Below are 18454 nucleotides of genomic sequence, written 5' to 3'. Positions count from 1 at the left end.
GTTCTTAGTTTTGTCATTTGGGAAACATCATTTTATTGGCCCACCCAATAGTAATCTGTCACAGAGAATCAGAGATTAGCATATCAACCAGTATCTCAGTGTATTAATTTACTAAAATAAATATTACTCCCAAATACACTGGAATATTTGTATCCATTTGACTCATAAATTCCCTCAAATCTGATTAATTCTCAGTGATAAAATTGGACTAAGGAGAACTAGTTATTTGATACTAATGACCATCATCATCATGTTCTGGTAGAGAAAATAAGCATTTCAGCTCTAGTATGTGCTTGTAAAGGGCTAGATTTCTCATGCTGATGATGCCATCCTGCATAACCAGAGGCCATGCCCTGAATCAGTATGTACATTTTTGTGTTGTGCTGACATAGAATTGGTAAAGTCATTTTGTTGACATTAGAATTTGGAGTTTCCCTTTCATTATTTTATTCAATTAGACTGGGTTTAAAATAATTATTAAGCTCTGAATATGTTACCATTCTCCAATACTATACTTGGGGCATGCATTTACAGATTATTGCTTTGCATGAGTTACTTCTAGAGATGGTCATATAATTTATTAAGTGATGTTTATTTTAATGTTTTCTTTTTCTTTTTTCTTTTTTTTTGGAGACAGAGTCTCTCTCTGTCACCCAGGCTGGAGTACAGTGGCACAGTCACGGCTCACTGCAACCTCCACCTCCCAAGTTCAAGCGATTCTGCCTTCTCAGCCTCCCAAGTAGCTGGGATTACAGGCATGCACCATGATGCCCAGCTAATTTTTGTATTTTTAGTAGTGACAGGGTTTCGCCATGTTGGCCAGGTTAGTCTCCTGGCCTGAAGTGATCTGCCCACCTCAGCCTTCCAAAGTGCTGAGATTCCAGGCATGAGCCACCACGCCCAGCCTATCTTAATGGTTTTTTTTTAAGGTTCTCTGTTGCTATATACAGTTTATTTCTGCTTAATATTAGCCATCTCAATATGGCTAATATTGACTAACCAACTTCTCTTTGATTGTCTTATTTGTTCAAATCTTGTATTATTTTATCTACTTCCTTTACTAAATAGTCTTTTTGTTCTTCTTCTGAATTCTTTTATTTTTCTCATTTCTCTTACATGGTTTTAATTATAAACCATATTTTATTGAATAATTATGAACTGTTGAAGAGGTCGAAAAGTCCTTAGATTGCTTCAAATCAAATTCTCACATTTTGTGAATGAGAGCCATAGATTCCGGGAGGTTATGTGACTTCTAAATCTAAATTCAGAAACCTTTTCCATTTTCCTGTTTTACTTTTATATAGAAACTGTTAAGGGTATGAATGTTATTTTCCTTGTCAAATGAATATAACCCTGTACTAGAAGTTTTTAATATTTTTAACAATCTTGTTTGTCAAGAGGACTTAAGGTTAAATTTAACTTTTTTTTAAATCCCTTTTTATAGGATCAGATGACAACAATCTGAATTCCATCTTTTATGAGCATTTAACTAGATCCCTACAACACAGCCTCTGTGGTGATTTGCTCCTAGGACGGTGGGGAAACTACAGTACAGGGGACTGTTTCATCCTTGCCTCTGACTATCTCAATGCATTAGTACACCTTATAGAGATAGGCAATGGTCTGGTCACTTTTCAGCTGCGGGGACTTGAATTCAGAGGTAAGACATTCATTCACCTTTTATTTCTGTAGCATACTCCTGTGGCACCTTAGTTTTACATGTTTCTATCTCAAACCAGAAGTTGTCATAGAATTAGATATTTGGGATTGTGGAATGAGAAAAGTTGTTAAAGACTAAGTATTAGATTTTTTCACCCCACATTCCATATTCCAAGAAGAATCATGTTTGCAGTATGGCTTTATATGTAAAGGTAGTAGCATTAGTGTATAATTGATTTGTTTTCCTAGATATGTTGAATTTCTGTTGTTCTGTGCTTGGTCTCTTGCTGGTCCCTTTTGAGACCAGTTGCATAAATTTATTAGGTAGCTAGCAGCATGGAATGCTGAATTTTTGTGTGAGGCCGAATAGTTAACTGAGTTACATTCATATAAACACCATGCCTTTGTCTTCCAACAATTTTTTTTAATTGAGGTGAAATTCACATAAAATAAAATTAATATTTAGAGTGAAGAAATCACAGGAGCGTTTAGTACATTCACAGTGTTGGGCAGCCACCACCTCTGTCTCATTCCAAAGCATTTTCATCACTCCAAAATAAAACGCTGTACCCATTAAGTAGTTACTGGCCATTCTCCTTTCCATCAGCCCTCTACAATTTTATGTACTGATAAAGTTATTTCTTTACAGAAAATCATGCATTCAGAAACATCAACTTTATGTTATCAATTCCTGTAAAACTGAATAACATGTAAGCACAAGTAGAAACTGGTTTCGTAGGATGCTTCAAGTCCTGTTACTGAATATCTTTCCAGTCTGAGAAACATTTTAACTTGAGTTTTCAGAGTTTTTCATCTATTCTAAGTGCTTTGGAGTAGTTTTAATCTGGAATAGAAATAAGAAAGCATTTGACTAGAAAGAGAAGGAAGCCAGATCTATAACCCCATTAGCTTTGTTTTCATCCTGGTGTCGCGTAAGAAGGCTTGCACCTTAGCTATGGAGTGTCTATGTCAGTGGAGCAAGTACTAGTCTAGAAGTTACGTTGTTCGCTAGAAATAAATCTTTAGCTATGCAGCACTCAAATTGATGGAGTAAATGTTGATGTTTACTTGTGATCTGTTTATAATCCATTCATATTCTCTTGTCCTTCAAAATATCTTATTCTTGTCTTATGAATATTTGTTTCTGCCTCTCCATCAGGAGCCTAGGACGTTAACTCCATCTCTTCCAGAATCTTAACCCCAGGCTGTTCAATCCTAATCCAACTAGGCTCATCCAAAAGTTAGCATACCCTTGCCACCATTCCTACTACTGCTGTGACTTTTAGCTTCCTTTTTAAGTTTTGGCACCTGAAGACTTCATCCTTGTTTTTTAATTTTAATTTAATTTTTTAAAATAAATGTGCATGGCAGGCTGTTTTATCCAACATTTCTACATATGTGAAATGAAAGGGGGCGTTCTTCTTACCATCTGCTCACTCCCTCATATTGATCAGTAGTTCTGCAAATCAGAAAAGTTATCCAGATTTTCATTCTCTGGTACTGAGTAGACTCAGATAAATTTTTGGATAAATCTTCTGCTATCTAAATGCTAAGTATTTGCCAATCAAAGCTCAAATTTGAAAATACAGCAACCCTTACTCTTTGAACTCCTATAGATTTGGGTAACAAGGGATACCTATAATTCTTAACTCAGACATTAGCATTTTTTTTTTTTTTTTAAGAGACAGGGGTCTCGCTCTGTCACCCAGGCTGGAGTACAGTGGTGTGATCACAGCTCACTACATCCTCAAACTTCTGGGCTCAAGGGATCCTCTTGCCTCAGCCTCCTGAGTAGTTGGGACTACAGGTGCACACCACCACTCCTGGCTAATTTTTAAAAAATTTTTACTTTTGTATAGATGGGAGCCTCACCGTCTTGCCAAGGCTGGTCTTGAACTCCTAAGCTCAAGCGACCCTCCAGCCTTGACCTCCCAAAGTGCTGAGATTGTAGGTGCGAGCCATCACACCCTGCTGGGATTTTTTTAAAGACACATTTGATCATGGCATTCCCATGCTTAAAATTTTTCAGTGACTTTTCATTGCATTTAACATAGAATTCACATGCCCGAACACATCCTGTAGTACTCTGTGATCTGGCCTCTGCCAGTTTCTCCATCCTCACTTTACAGCACTGTCCGTGCTCATTGTAGCCACACTGGCCTTCTTGCAGTTTCTTAGATGTGCTAAATTCTTTACTAAGGACTCCTTATTGCCCTTCATTTTGCCAGAAAGTACCAGCCATCTCTCTTCCTCCCCTAATCCTCCATCTGGCTAATTCCTTTGCCTGAATGTCCCTTTCTCAGAGAAGCCTTCCCTAGCCACCTATCCCACATGATTATCTCACTTTACCATGTTTTTATCGTTAGATTCTTACACAGTCATGGACTGCAGCAATGGACTGCACATATCATAATGGTCCCATAAGATTATAATGGAACTGAAAAATTCCTGTTAGTGACATCGTAGCCATTCTGTCCTATCACAAAGCATTACTTGTGTTTATGGTGATGCTGGTATAAACAAAACTATGCTACTGGTCATATAAAAATCTAGCACATACAATTATGTACAGTACATAGTACTAGATAATGGTAATAAACAACTATGCGTTTATTATACTATACTTTTTGTGGTTAGAATGTACTCCTTGTACTTACAAAAAAAAGTTTACTTTGGAACGGCATGTCTTGTTATGCTAGTGGCAGACTCATACATCTCACATTTACTGTGTCTCTTGATTGCATCATTTTCTCTGTGTTTGATTTGATCTTGTGTCATTTTGTTTTATGGCCCCTACATGTGCAAAATTCACAGCTATTGTTGCCACGAAGAGGCCACATCAAGTAGATTGACCAGGAAGTTAAATTAAAAGTGGTTAAGGACTATGAAGGTGGCAAATCAGCAATGGTTGTTGTCAGGTAATTATGTCCCATTCCACCATAGCTGTGATCTTGAACGAGAACAAAGTGACAGAAGCCATTAAAGGATCTGCTTCATTGAACACAAAAAGATGAACAAAAATTTGAAAAGGGCCTAAATCATATATGGAGAAACTACTGAAGACCAGACACAGAAGCATATTATACCTCTCAGCATCACGACAATCACAGACAAAACAAAAAGTTTGTTTGCGATATTGAAAGAAAAGATTGAACACAACTACAGTGTTGAATTTTCTGCTAGCTCTGCATGATTTTATTCAAGAATTGTTATTTATTGCATAATGTGAAAGCTGGTGAGTGGTGAGTCTGTAAATGCTGATGTGAAAGCAGCTGAAGAATTTTTGGAACTCTAGATAAGCTGATTGTGAGGAAAATTACTTCACAGGGCAAATCTTCAGTATAGATGAAAGCTTGCTATTCTGAAAACAGATACTAGAAAGGACTTTCATCCATAAAGAGGCCAAGTCAATGCCAGGTTTCAAGTCATTAAGGACAGGATAACAGTCTTGCATGGGAGAAATGTTGCAGGTTACAAATGGAAGCCCTTCGTAATCTGGCCCAGTGAGAACCCCAGGGCCTTCAAGCTTATCACTAAGCACACACTGCCAGTGTATTGCAGGAGCAATCAGAAGTCTTGAATGACCCAGCTTTTCTTCCAAGATGCCCTCCTGAATTGCTCTGCCAACACAATGGAGAAGTACTGTTTGGAGAATAACATACCATTCAAGATTGTGCTTATTGTTGATAATGCTCCACACATCCTCCTTTTATTGGTGATCTTTATCCCAGTATCAAAGTGGTATTTCTGCCTCCAAACACCACCTCTCTGATCCAACCAATGGATCAAGAAGTTATCGCAGCTTTTCAGACCTACTACCTGAGAAGGACATTTACCCAGGCTATTTCTGCAACTGAGAAAGACACTGAAAAGACACTGATGCAATTCTGGAAGGATTACGTCTATGACTGCATCAAGAACCTTGCTTAGGGTGATGTCACCAATGCGGGTGTGAATGGCATCTGGAAGAAGACACTCAAGAGGTTCATCTGTGACTTCAAAGGATTTGCCAAGGATGAAGAGATTGCAAAAATCAACATGGCTGTGGTTGGAGATGGCAAACAACTTTAACCATGGTGTGGACAAGGATGACATTGATGAGCGCCTAGAGGTGGTTCCTGAGGAACTGACTAATGAGGGGTTGTTGGAACTGGAAAAGGAACGCATAGCTGAAGAACAGGCGAGAGAGGGAAACAGCTAGAAAAGAAAAAGAAGAAACCCCAAGAAAATTCACAGTGAAGGGTTTTAGCAGAAGCTTTTGCAGACCTCAACAAGCTCCTTAAAAATTTGAAAACATGGTCCATAACACCAAAAGGTTTTCATTAATAGAGAGGAATGTTCTTGCTGCATTATCTGCATACAAGCAAATCTATGATGAATGAAAGAAACAAACTAGGCAAACTATTGTGGACATAATTTTTGAAAGAGTGATACCTCCTCAAGAAGAGTTCCAGCAGGTCCTTCAGGAGGTATCCAGAGGAAGTCATTGTTGTCACAGGAGATGGCAGCTCCATGTGTGTCATTGCTTCTGAAGGCCTTCCAGTGGGACAAGATGTGGAGGTGGAAGCCAGTGATATTGATGACCCTGAGCCTGTGTAGGCCTTGGCTAATGTGTGTGTTTGTGTCTTAGTTTTCAACAAAAAAGTTTAAAAAGTAACAAAATTTTAAATTTTAAAAATATTTAAAAATTTTTTAAAACAAATTTTTAAAATTTTTAAAACATTTTAAAATGCTTAAAAAATTTTTTAAACAAAAAAGTTTAAAAATTAAATTTTTAAAAAGCTTACAAAATAAGGATATAAGGAAAAAATATTTTTATGCAGCTATGCAATATGTGTTTTAAGCTAAGCGTTATTACAAGAGTCAAAAACTTTTAAAAAATTAAAAGTTTATAAAGTTATAGTAAGCTTAGGTAAATTTATTATTGGAGAAAATAATTTAATTAATTTCATGTAGCCTAAGGTATAGTGTTTATAAAGTCTACAGTAGTGTATAGTAACACCCTAGGCCTTCACACTCACTCACTGCTGACTCTGACTCACCCAGAGCAACTTCCAGTCCTGCAAACTCCACTTGTGGCAAGTGCCCTATATGGATATACCATTTTTTATCTTTTTGCCATATTTTTACTGTACCATTTCTGTGTTTAGATGTGTTCAGATACACAGATACCTACCATTGTATTACTGTTAGCGATGTTATTCAGTACTATAACATGCTGTACAGGTCTGTTTAACCTAGGAGCAATAGGCTATATTATATAGCCAAAATGTGTAGTAAGCTGTACCATCTAGGTTTGTCTAAGTACATTCTATGATGTTTGCACAATGAAATTGCTTAACAGTGCATGTCACAGAATGTATCCCCATAGTTATGCAACATGTGACTGTGTTTATTGTTTAAAGTTTATTTTTCTCTAGCCAAAGGGTTGGCATACTTTTTCTTTTGGAAACCAGACAGTAAATATTTTAGGGTTTGAGAGCCATACACATTCTCTGTTGTATATTCTTTGTTGTTTTTTTCTTTCTTTTAAATGACTGCTTAAAAATATCAAAACCATTCTAAGCTTGGATTTGGCCCAGGGCTGAAGCTGATCAATCTTTGTTTTAGAATATAGGCAGATTCTCAAGGGCAGAAATCACATGTGCTTCATTTATCATTATGTACCCAGTACCTATCACACATAGCAATTAGTATATAATACGTATTTTGTTAGTTTCGTAGACTGATTAAATAATGTAAGTGTATAGCCTTTTCTTCTTTCTGTTCATTCCAGAGCTCTCATGAGGGATGAGTATACTCTTGCTCACATGTTGATGTGATCTTTGGTTACTTCCTTTTCTTTATAGTGTGATCCCCTGTCTCACCTACCCCTCCGCCAAATATTAATCAAAAGTGTTATTATTTTGCCAGGCAGATATTTGGATCTGCTGAGCATTTAATCTACTTTCCAAGACAGATTCCATTCAGCCAATTTATTATTTTTAAATTTTGTCTATCCTGGATGCTTACTTTTAAGTAATATTGAAACAAGTTTCTTGATCAGTTTTTATAGCTCTTAGTTAAACCCATTCATATTTCTCATTTCCATTTTTATTTTACAGATACTCTAGATTCTTTTCATGTAAACTTTATGTGAAAAATTTGGGTTATCAGTCATTTTTTGTCTATATCAGAATTTTCGGATTCCACCTTCTTTCATGTTAATTTTTTATTGATAAGTGTAAACTACCAGGTACAGTTTTACAAGTCAAACTTTACACATCAATAGTGTGTTCGGCTGACTGGATTCCTTTCCATTTTTACTCAAGTTAGTTTAAACAAGTCTTATTTTCATGATTGTTTGTTTTATTTAGTTTTATCAGTAATATTCACTGTGAAGTGGCTGGAAGACTTAGGTAATCCAGGGAACAATTGGTAATAGTTCCTCATAGAATCCCTATTAATTAATATTAATAATTGAAAATAGAATATTTCCTAGTAATATATTTTGCTCAGAAAAAATTCTTTTTTCAATTATTAATATTCCTATACTTATTGACTTCATTTTCTGAGCAAAATATATTAGTAGGGCATATTGGGTGGAAATAGTCGTGGGATTAGAATGGTAGAGTAAAAACATTCTGCTTTAATTCAGGTATTCCATTCTCCTTATTCTGCTGCTATGAACAAGGACCTCAGTTGGGTAAATGTCCAAACTTTTACATTTCCTCTTGCCACGTATGATTTCTGTCCACCACTAACAGTGATCTGCACAAAATACAGCTCTTACATTATTTTCTCATTTAAAAATCTTTGATAAACTTCCCAGAAAGAAAGAAAAATGAAGTAATAACACATAAAACCTAAGAAATAGTCTCAACTTCATGTCACAATTTTCTTTTAATATACTTTAAGTTCTGGAGTCCATGTGCAAAACATGCAGGTTTGTTACATAGGTATACACATGCCATGGAGGCTTGCTGCACCCATTAACTAGTGATCTACATTAGGTATTTCTCCTAATGCTATCCCTCCCCTGGCCCCCATCCCCCGACAGACCTGGGTATGTGATGTTCCCGTCCCTGCGTCCATGTGTTCTCACTGTTCAACTCCCACTTATGAGTGAGAACATGTGGTGTTTGGTCTTCTGTTCTTCTGTTGGTTCGCTGAGAATGATGGTTTCCAGCTCCATCCATGTCCCTGCAAAGGCCATGAACTCATCCTTTTTTATGGCTGCATAGTATTCCATGGTGTATATATGCCACATTTTCTTTATCCAGTCTATCATTGATGAGCATTTGTGTTGGCTCCAAGTCTTTGCTACTGTTAACAGTGCCACAGTAAACATACATGTGCATGTGTCTTTATAGTGGAATGACTTATAATCCTTTGGGTATATATCCATTAATGGGATTGCTGGGTCAAATGGTTTTTCTAGTTCTGGATTCTTGAGGAATTGCCACATTGTCTTCCACAATGATTGAACTAATTTACACTCCCACCAACCGTGTAAAAGCATTCCGATTTCTTCACATCCTCTCCAGCATCTGTTGTTTCCTGATTTTTTAATGATCGCCATTCTAACTGGCTTGAGATGGTATTCTCATTGTGGTTTTGATTTGCGTTTCTCTAATGACCACTGATGATGAGCTTTTCTTCATATGTTTTTTGGCCACATAAATGTCTTCTTTTGAGAAGTGTCTGTTCATATCCTTTGCCCATTTTTTGAGGGAGTTGTTTGGTTTTTTCTTGTAGATTTGTTTAAGTTATTTGTAGATTCTGGATATTAGTTCTTTGTCAAATGGATAGATTGCAAAAATTTTGTCTCATTCTGTAGGTTGCCTGCTCACTCTGATGATAGTTTCTTTTGCTGTACAGAAGCTCTTTAGTTTAATTAGATCCCATTTGTCAATTTTGGCTTTTGTTGCCATTGCTTTTGGCATTTTAGTTGTGAAGTCTGCCCATGCCTATGTCCTGAATGGTATTGTCTAGGTTTTCTTCTAGAATTTCTATGGTTTTAGGTCTTACGTTTACATCTTTAATCCATCTTGAGTTAATTTTTGTATAAGGTGTAAGGAAGGGGTCCAGTTTCAGTTTTCTGCATATGGCTAGCCAGTTTTCCCAACAGATTTCCCCAATAGGGAATCCTTTCCCCATTGTCTTGTTTTTGTCAGGTTTGTCAAAGATGAGATGGTTGTAGATGAGTGGCATTATTTCTGAGGCCTCTGTTCTGTTCCATTGATCTGTGTATCTGTTTTGGTACCAGTACCATGCTGTTTTGGTTACTGTAGCCTTGTAGTAGAGTTTGAAGTTAGGTAACATGATGCCTCCAGCTTTATTCTTTTTGCTTAGGATTGTCTTGGCTATGTGGGCTCTTCTTTGGCTCCATATGAAATTTAAAGTAGTTTTTTCTAATTCTGTGAAGAAAGTCAGTGGTAGCTTGATGGGGATAGCATTGAATCTGTAAATTACTTTGGGCAGTATGGCCATTTTCACAATATTGATTCTTCCTGTCCATGAGCATGGAATGTTTTTCCATTTGTTTATGTCCTCTCTTATTTCCTTGAGCAGTGGTTTGTAGTTCTCCTTGACGAGTTCCTTCATATCCCTTGTAAGTTGTATTCCTAGGTATTTTATTCTCTTTGTAGCAATTGTGAATGGGAGCTCACTCATGATTTGACTCTCTGTTTGTTATTGGTATATAGGAATGCTTGTGATTTTTGCACACTGATTCGTATCCTGAGACTTTGCTGAAGTTGCTTATCAGCTTAAGGAGATTTTGGGCTGAGACAGTGGGGTTTTCTAAATATACAGTCATGTCATCTGCAAACAGAGACAAATTGACTTCCTCTCTTCCTATTTGAATACCCTTTATTTCTTTCTCTTGGCTGATTGCCCTGTCCAGAACGTCCAATACTGTGTTGAATAGGAGTGGTGAGAGAGGGCATCCTTGTGCCGGTTTTCAAAGGGAATGCTTCCAGTTTTTGCCCATTCAGTATGATATTAGCTGTGGGTTTGTCATAAATAGCTCTTATTATTTTGAGATAGGTTCCATCAATACCTAGTTTATGGAGAGTTTTTAGCATGAAGGGCTGTTGAATTTTGTCAAAGGCCTTTTCTGCATCTATTGAGATAATCATGTGGTTTTTGTCATTGGTTCTGTTTATGTGATGGATTACGTTTATTGATTTGCATATGTTGAACCAGCCTTGCATCCCAGTGATGAAGCCAACTTGATCGTGGTGAGTAAGCTTTTTGATGTGCTGCTGGATTCGGTTTGCCAGCATTTTATTGAGGATTTTCTTATCAATGTTCATCAGGTATATTGGCCTGAAATTTTCTTTTTTTTGTTACGTCTCTGCCAGGTTTTGGTATCAGGATGATGCTGGCCTCATAAAATGAGTTAGTGAGGAGTCCCTCTTTTTTTATTGTTTGGAATAGTTTCAGAAGGAATGGTACCAACTCCTCTTTATACCTCTGGTAGAATTCGGCTGTGAATCTGTCCGGTCCTGGACTCTTTTTGGTTGGTAGGCTATTAATTACTGCCTTAATTTCAGAACTCGTTATTGGTCTATTCAGGGATTCAACTTCTACCTGGTTTATATGTGGGAGGGTGTATGTGTCCAGAAATTTATCCATTTTTTTCTAGACTTTCTAGTTTATTTGCATAGAGGTGTTTATAGTATTCTCTGATGGTACTTTGTATTTCTGCAGGATCAGTGGTGATATCCCCTTTATCATTTTTTGTGTCCATTTGATTCTTTTTTGAAGGGTTTTTTGTGTCTCTATCTCCTTCAGTTCTGCTCTGATCTTAGTTATTTCTTGTCTTCTGCTACTTTTTGAATTTGTTTGCTCTTGCTTCTCTAGTTCTTTTAATTGCGATGTTAGGGTGTTGATTTTAGATCTTCCCTGCTTTCTCTTGTGGGCACTTAGTGCTATAAATTTCTGTCTAAACACTGCTTTAACTGTGTCCCAGAGATTCTGGTATGTTGTGTCTTTGTTCTTACTGGTTTCAAAGCACTTATTTATTTCTGCCTTCATTTCGTTATATATATCCAGTAGTCATTATAGTAGTCATTCAGGAGCTGGTTGTTCAGTTTCACAATTTAAAAAAAAAAAAAAGGCTCTGGAAGTTTCTTCTAGAAATTTCTAATTCATTGTAGCACATGGAGAAAAAAGCTAAATTTCTCCAAGCTTTTAAAAAACTAATGTAATACTGATATCAAAATGCAACTAAGTGGGTCAGGCACAGTGGCTCATGCCTGTAATCCCAACGCTTTGGGAGGCCAAGGCAGGTGGATCACCTGAGGTTTGGAGTTCGAGACCAGCCTGACCAACATGGCGAAACCCCGTCTCTACTAAAAATACCAAAAAAATTAGCCAGGCATGGTGGTGGGCACCTGTAATCCCAACTACTCAGGAGGCTGAGGCAGGAGAATCACTTGAACCCAGGAGGTGGAGGGTGCGGTGAGCAAACATTGCGCCACTGCACTCCAGCTTGGGTGACAGAGCGAGACTCCATCTCAAAATATATATATGTGTGTATAGATACGTATACATACATATACATGTATGCATACATGTATATGTATGTATTTATATGTATATGTGTATTTGTATGTATACGTATATATGTATGTATATACACATGTGCGTATATATATACACACATATACACATATATATAGTTACATATACACACACACATATATATATGTATATAAATGTATACATACATATACTGTGTGAATCCGTCCAGTCCTGGACTCTTTTTGGTTGGTAGGCTTTTTAGGTTTGTATGTACGTGTGTGTGTGTGTATATATAAATATATATGTACATATATTTTTGCATCTATAGTCACAAGCAAAATTAAACTATAGTTATTTTTATGTGAACATATATATGCATATATGTATGTATATATACATATATAAATAATATATTATGTTTTATATACATTATATATTTACTTATATACATACATATATGTATATATACACATACGTACATATATGTATATATACATTTTGTATACATGTATATAAGTTCACATAAAAAATAACTATTGTTTAATTTTTCTTGTGACTATAGATGCAAAAATCCTGCAATTGCAAAGTAAGCAGAAACTAGCAGTCCTTTTTTATAAGTGCCTATATTAGTTTGTTCTCACACTGCTGATAAACATATACTCGAGACTAGGTAATTTATAAAGAAAAAGAGATTTAATGGACTTACAGTTCCACGTGGCTGGGGAGGCCTCCCAGTCATGGCAGAAGGTGAAAGGCATATCTTACATGGCAGCAGGCAAGACAGAATAAGAGCCAAGCAAAAAGGGAAATACCTTATAAAACCATCAGATCTCTTGAGACTTACTACCCACGAGAACAGTATGTGGGAACTGCCCCCATGATTCAGCTATCTCCTACCAGGTCCCTCTCACAATTATGGAATTATGGGAGGTACAATTCAAGATGAGATTTGGGTGGGGACACAGCCAAACCATATCAGTATCTCTAAAAAAATTGAACCATGTTTCATTTTTAAAGTCAATTTAAATATTAGCAAATTAATAGAATTCTATTTTAAAAGGTCACTGTAGTAAAACATGATCCTCTCAAAAGATGTCCGAAAACGTTTGATTAAATTTCATTTCTATTATTGGTTTAAAAGACACTTTATAATATTGCGTATGTTCTTATTATGTTGAAAAACATGTGTATGTATTACTGGCATACCTTGGAGATATTACATTTTGGGTTCAGACCACTGCAATAAAGTAAATATCGCAGTAAAGCAAGTCACATAAATTGCTTGGTTTTCCACTGCATATAAAAGTTATGTTTACATTATATGATAGTGTATTAAATGTGCAATAGCATTATGGCTAAAGAAAGAATGTACTACATATCTTAATTTTAAAAATTTACTGCTAAAAAATGCTAAGGATGATCTGAGCCTTCAGTGAGTTGTAATCTTTTTGCTGATGGAGGGTCTTGCCTCGATGTTGATGGCTACTAACTGGTCAGGTTGGTGATTGCTGAAGGTTGGGGCAGCTTTGGCAACATCTTAAAATCAGACGACAGTGAAGTTTGCTACATTTATTGACTCTTTGTTTCATGAAGGATTCCTCTGTAGCATGCAATGCTGTTTAATAGCATTTACCCACAGTATGATTTCTTTCAAAATTGGAGTCAGTGCTCTCAAACTTTGCTATTGCTTTATTAATCAAGTTTATGTAATACTATAAATCCTTTGTTGTCATTTTAACCAAGACTCACAACATCTTCACTTAGGAGTCAATTTCTTCTCAAGAAACTGCTTTCTTCTCAACCATAAGAAACAACGCTTCATCTGTTTACGTTTTATCAGGATATTATAGCAATTCTGCCACATCCTTCAGATTTCACTTCTAATTCAGCTTCTGTTGCTATTCCTGCCATATCTGCAATTACTTCCACCACTGAAGTCTTGAAACCCCACAAAGTCATCCATGAGTCAATTTATTTCAAATTCCTATTAGTGTTGACATTTTGACTGCCTCCCATGAATCATGAATGTCCTTACTGGCATCTAAAATGGTGAATCCTTTCAAGGAAATTGTCAGTTTACTTTGCCCAGAGTCATCAGAGGAATCCCTCTGTGGCAGCTATAGCCTTACAAAATTTATTTCTTAAGTAATAAGACTTGACAGTTGCAATTATTTCTTGATGTACAGACTGCAGAACGGATGTTGTGTTAGCAGGCAACACTAATGTCCTTGTACATTTCCATCAGAGTTCTTGGGTGATCAGATGCATTGTCAATGAGTAGTAATATTTGGAAAGGAATCCTTTTTTCGGAGCAGAAGGTCTCAACAGTAGGCTTAAAATATCCAGTAAACCATGCTATAAACAGATGTGCTGTCATCCAGTCTTTGTTATTCCATTTATAGTGCACAGTTAGAGGAACTTTAGCATAATTCTTAAAGGTTCTAGCATTTTTGGAATGGTAAATGAGCATTTCAGCTTAAACTTAGCAGCTGCATTAGACCCTATCAAAGAGAGTCAGCCTGTCCTTTGAAGATTTGAAGCCAGGCATTGACTCCTCTCTAGCTGTGAAAGTCCTAGATGGCATCTTCTTTCTGTGTAAGGATGTTTAGTCTATTTTGAAAATCTGTTGTTGTACTGTAGCCACCTTCATCAATGATCTTAGCTAGGTCTTCTGAATACCTTGCTGCAGCTTTAACATCAGCACTTGCAGCTTCACCTTGCAGTTTTATGTTATGAAGACAGCTTCTTTCCTTAAACCTCATGACCAATCTCTACTAGCTTCCAACTTTTCTTCTGCAGCTTGCTTGCTTCTCAGCCTTCATAGAATTGTAGAGAGTTAGAGCTTTGTTCTGGATTAGGCTTTGGCTTAAGGGAATGTTATAGTTGATTTGATCTTCTCTCCAGACCACTCAGACGTTCTCCATATCAGCAATAAGGCTTTTTTGCTTTCTTATCTTTTGTTTGTTCACTGGAGTAGCACTTTTAATTTTCTTCAAGAATGTTTCCTTTGCATTCACAACTTGGCTATTTGGTGCATGAGGCCTAACTTTTGGCCCATCTGGTGATATGGTTTGGATTTGTGTCCCTGCCCAAATCTCATGTTGAATTGTAATACCCAGTGTTGGAGGAGGGGTTTGGTGGGGCGTGATTAGATCATGGGAGTGGATTTTCCCCCTTGCTGTTCTCGTGATAGTGAGTCCTCATGTGATCTGGTTGTTTAAAAGTGTGTAGCACCTCCCCCTTAACCCTATTCCTTCTGCTCCAGCATGTAAAACGTGCCTGCTTCCCCTTCACCTTAACACCGTGATTATGTTTCCTGAGGCCTACCCAGCCACACTTCCTGTACAGTCTGCAGAACTGTGAGCCAATTAAACCTCTTTTCTTTACAAATTACCCTGTCTCAGGTAGTTCTTTATAGCAACGTGAGAATGGACTAATGCATTTGGCTTTTGACATGCCTTCCTCACTAGAAATAAGCTTCCTTATTTCTAGCATTTGATTTGAAGTGAGACATGCAACTGTTTCTTTCACTTAAACACTTAGAGGCCATTATAGTATTATAAATTGCCCAAATTTCAATATTGCTATGTCTTAGGGAATAGGAAGTCCTGAAAAGAGGGAGAGATGGGGGAATGGCTGGTCAGTGGAGCAGTCAGAGTTCATACACCATTTGTCAATTTAAGTTTGCCATCTTATATGGGCATAAATTGTGGTACTCCAAAGTACTTAGAACACTAACATTAAAGATCACTGATCACAAATCACCATTATAGATACAACAGTAATAAAATGTTTGAAATATTGAGAGAATTACTAAAATGTGATCCAGAGACAGGAAGTGAGCACATGCTCTTGGAAAAATGGTACCAATAGATTTGCTTGACACAAGGTTGTCAAAAACCTTCAATTTGTAGATATCACAGTGCCTTCAAAGAGCAATAAAGCAAAGCACAATAAAACAAGGTATGCCTGTATATTTTTAGGGAGTATCATATAAAATGGTCACCCACAGCATGTATTCCTATCAGCGTCAGGTTCAAGTCAAGGGTTTTTCTTGTCAACACTATGTAACATTATTATGGAAGTGTTGGTGACAGTTATTAAACAAGAAAATGAAATAATGGAATTATTGAGGGCTATAGAGTGCTAAACAGCACAGCTCCTTAGCTTGGCTATAAAACCCTTTTTAGCCTTATCTTTCATTGTACCACCACCACCATCAGCTGGGACTAGGTGTCATGCTATCAGTTTCTCTCAAAGCAGTGGTTTTCAGACCTGGATGGTGTATGTATTAATATTACTTTTAAAGAAAGAAAATTATTGTGCAGCCTGATTTCTGTACAGTTAAGTATGATTACTTTATAGTCTTTACATAATATAAAGAATTTACAAATTGAGTTGAAACAAGACCAGAGAACAAGATAAAAATTAACATTAGTGTAACAGATGATATTTTGCTGGCACTAGATTGCTATGGGTCTCATTCTATATTTAATCTGTTTTTGTATTTTTACTTCAATAACATTCCACTGGTTTTTGTATTTTTAAAATTAACTCAGACCTTCAGGAGATGTGCCTTTGCTCTTTGGTCCTTCATTTGATACAAACACAATTGTAAACCCATTTGAAACATTTAGAAATCAGTAAGTCAAAATTAAAGTTACTTTACCACACGAATTATCAGACCCGTAGTGTGAGTGCAGTGGCTCACGCCTGTAATCCCAGCACTTTGGAAGGCCTCTGAGGCAGGCAGATCACAAGGTCTGGAGTTCAAGACCAACATGGTGAAACGCTGTCTCTACTAAAAATGCAAAAATTAGCTGGGCCTCATGGCGCATGCCTGTAATACCAGCTCCTCTGGAGGCTAAGGCAGGAAATTACTTGAACCGGGACCTGGGAGGCAGAGGTTGCAGTGGGCTGAGATCACATCACTGCACTCCAGCCTGGGCTATAGAGGGAGACTCTGTCTCAAAACAAACAAAAAAACCGTAGTGTGCTAATGCTAATGCACATTGTGTTTTTGCAGGATATGAATATAGAATATGCGTGATTTCTGGAGTTTGCTACAATTCGTTAATGGATATTCTAAGGCAAATCCATCACATACTTTCAATTGCAATAAATATGTATTTTTTTGTAAATCTCATGTGTCCTTGCATTCATTTTTCCCACTTTCTGGTTTTTCCCCTTTGTAAAGGTCTCTCTCTCTCTCTCTCTCTCTCTCTCTCTCTCTCTCTCTCTCTCTAAGGTACCTACTGTCAACAGCGGGAAGTGGAGGCCATTACTGAAGGTGTAGAGGAAGATGAAGGATTTTGCTGTTGTGAACCTGGCCATATTCCTCACATGCTTTCATTTAATGCTGCATTTAGCCAGCGATGGCTAGCTTGGGAAGTGATAGTCACAAAGTATATTCTGGAGGGTTATAGCATCACTGATAATAGTGCTGCTTCTATGCTTCAAGTCTTTGATCTTCGGAAAGTACTCACCACTTACTATGTCAAGGTAAGAGTATGTGCCTACTTAGATCTTCAGATAATCAGAGTTTCTTCTTGGGAATGACATATATATAAGGATATATATATGTATATACTTTTTTTTAACTTATGCTTTGCTTCCAAGTACTTATTTAAATTCTCTAGGATCCAGAAAACTCCATAAAAATAAACCTACTAACGTCTTGCTTTCTCTTTGTTTACTGGAATTCATTCCATTCATTCATTAATAATAATAGCTAGACATTTGTAGCTTGTGTTTTAGGCATTGTGCTAAGGAATATGTACACACAAATATGTATACACACATGTGTATCTTACTTAATACTGTAAAGAAGTATTTCCCTATTTTACAAATAAGCAGCTTAAGGATCAGATGTTAACTTGCCCAAGATCCTCTAACAAGTAGAATTTGGGGCTTAAAACCCAGGCTTGTCTGACTCTTGAGCCCTTGCTCTTGACCACTGCTTTCATTCAACAAACTGAATAAAAGTATTGCAAAATTCAAGAGGTCCCCAAGACCACCCTCACTTCTGACTTCAGCTGTAATTTTGGTGTCCCCAAGACCACTCATAGGGTCAGTAAGTTGCTAGAAACACCTACGGAACTCAGCAAAGTTGTCATACTCACATTACACTCATGTTACTACAGTAGAAGGACACAGATTAAAATCAGCCAAAGGAAGAGGTACATAGGATATTGTCCAGAGACACTGAGTCAAGGAGCTTCCAGTTGTCCTCTCACAGTACAGTTGTACAGATGCCTGTTTCTCCCAGCATTGAAGCATGGCC

At 37.0% G+C, this 18454-nt stretch overlaps 1 protein-coding gene across 6 annotated transcripts in view; it reads left to right on the top strand.

Moving 5' to 3' along the window:
* PCNX1 (pecanex 1) overlaps nucleotides 1-18454 on the top strand; it is a 210935-nt gene that overhangs the window by 147302 nt on the left and 45179 nt on the right. For all 6 annotated transcript variants that reach the window (XM_058429893.1, XM_032134763.2, XM_032134758.2 and 3 more), the window contains 2 exons: nucleotides 1445-1660; nucleotides 17420-17673. In XM_058429893.1, the coding sequence (XP_058285876.1) occupies nucleotides 1445-1660; nucleotides 17420-17673 (470 nt within the window). The remainder of the gene's footprint in view (nucleotides 1-1444; nucleotides 1661-17419; nucleotides 17674-18454) is intronic.

This window comes from Hylobates moloch, unplaced genomic scaffold (genome assembly GCF_009828535.3).
Source record: "Hylobates moloch isolate HMO894 unplaced genomic scaffold, HMol_V3 SCAFFOLD_16, whole genome shotgun sequence".
In the NCBI taxonomy this organism is placed as follows: domain Eukaryota; kingdom Metazoa; phylum Chordata; class Mammalia; order Primates; family Hylobatidae; genus Hylobates; species Hylobates moloch.
Note: the sequence above shows the minus strand (reverse complement) of the source record. Positions and strands in the feature narration are given on the sequence as shown.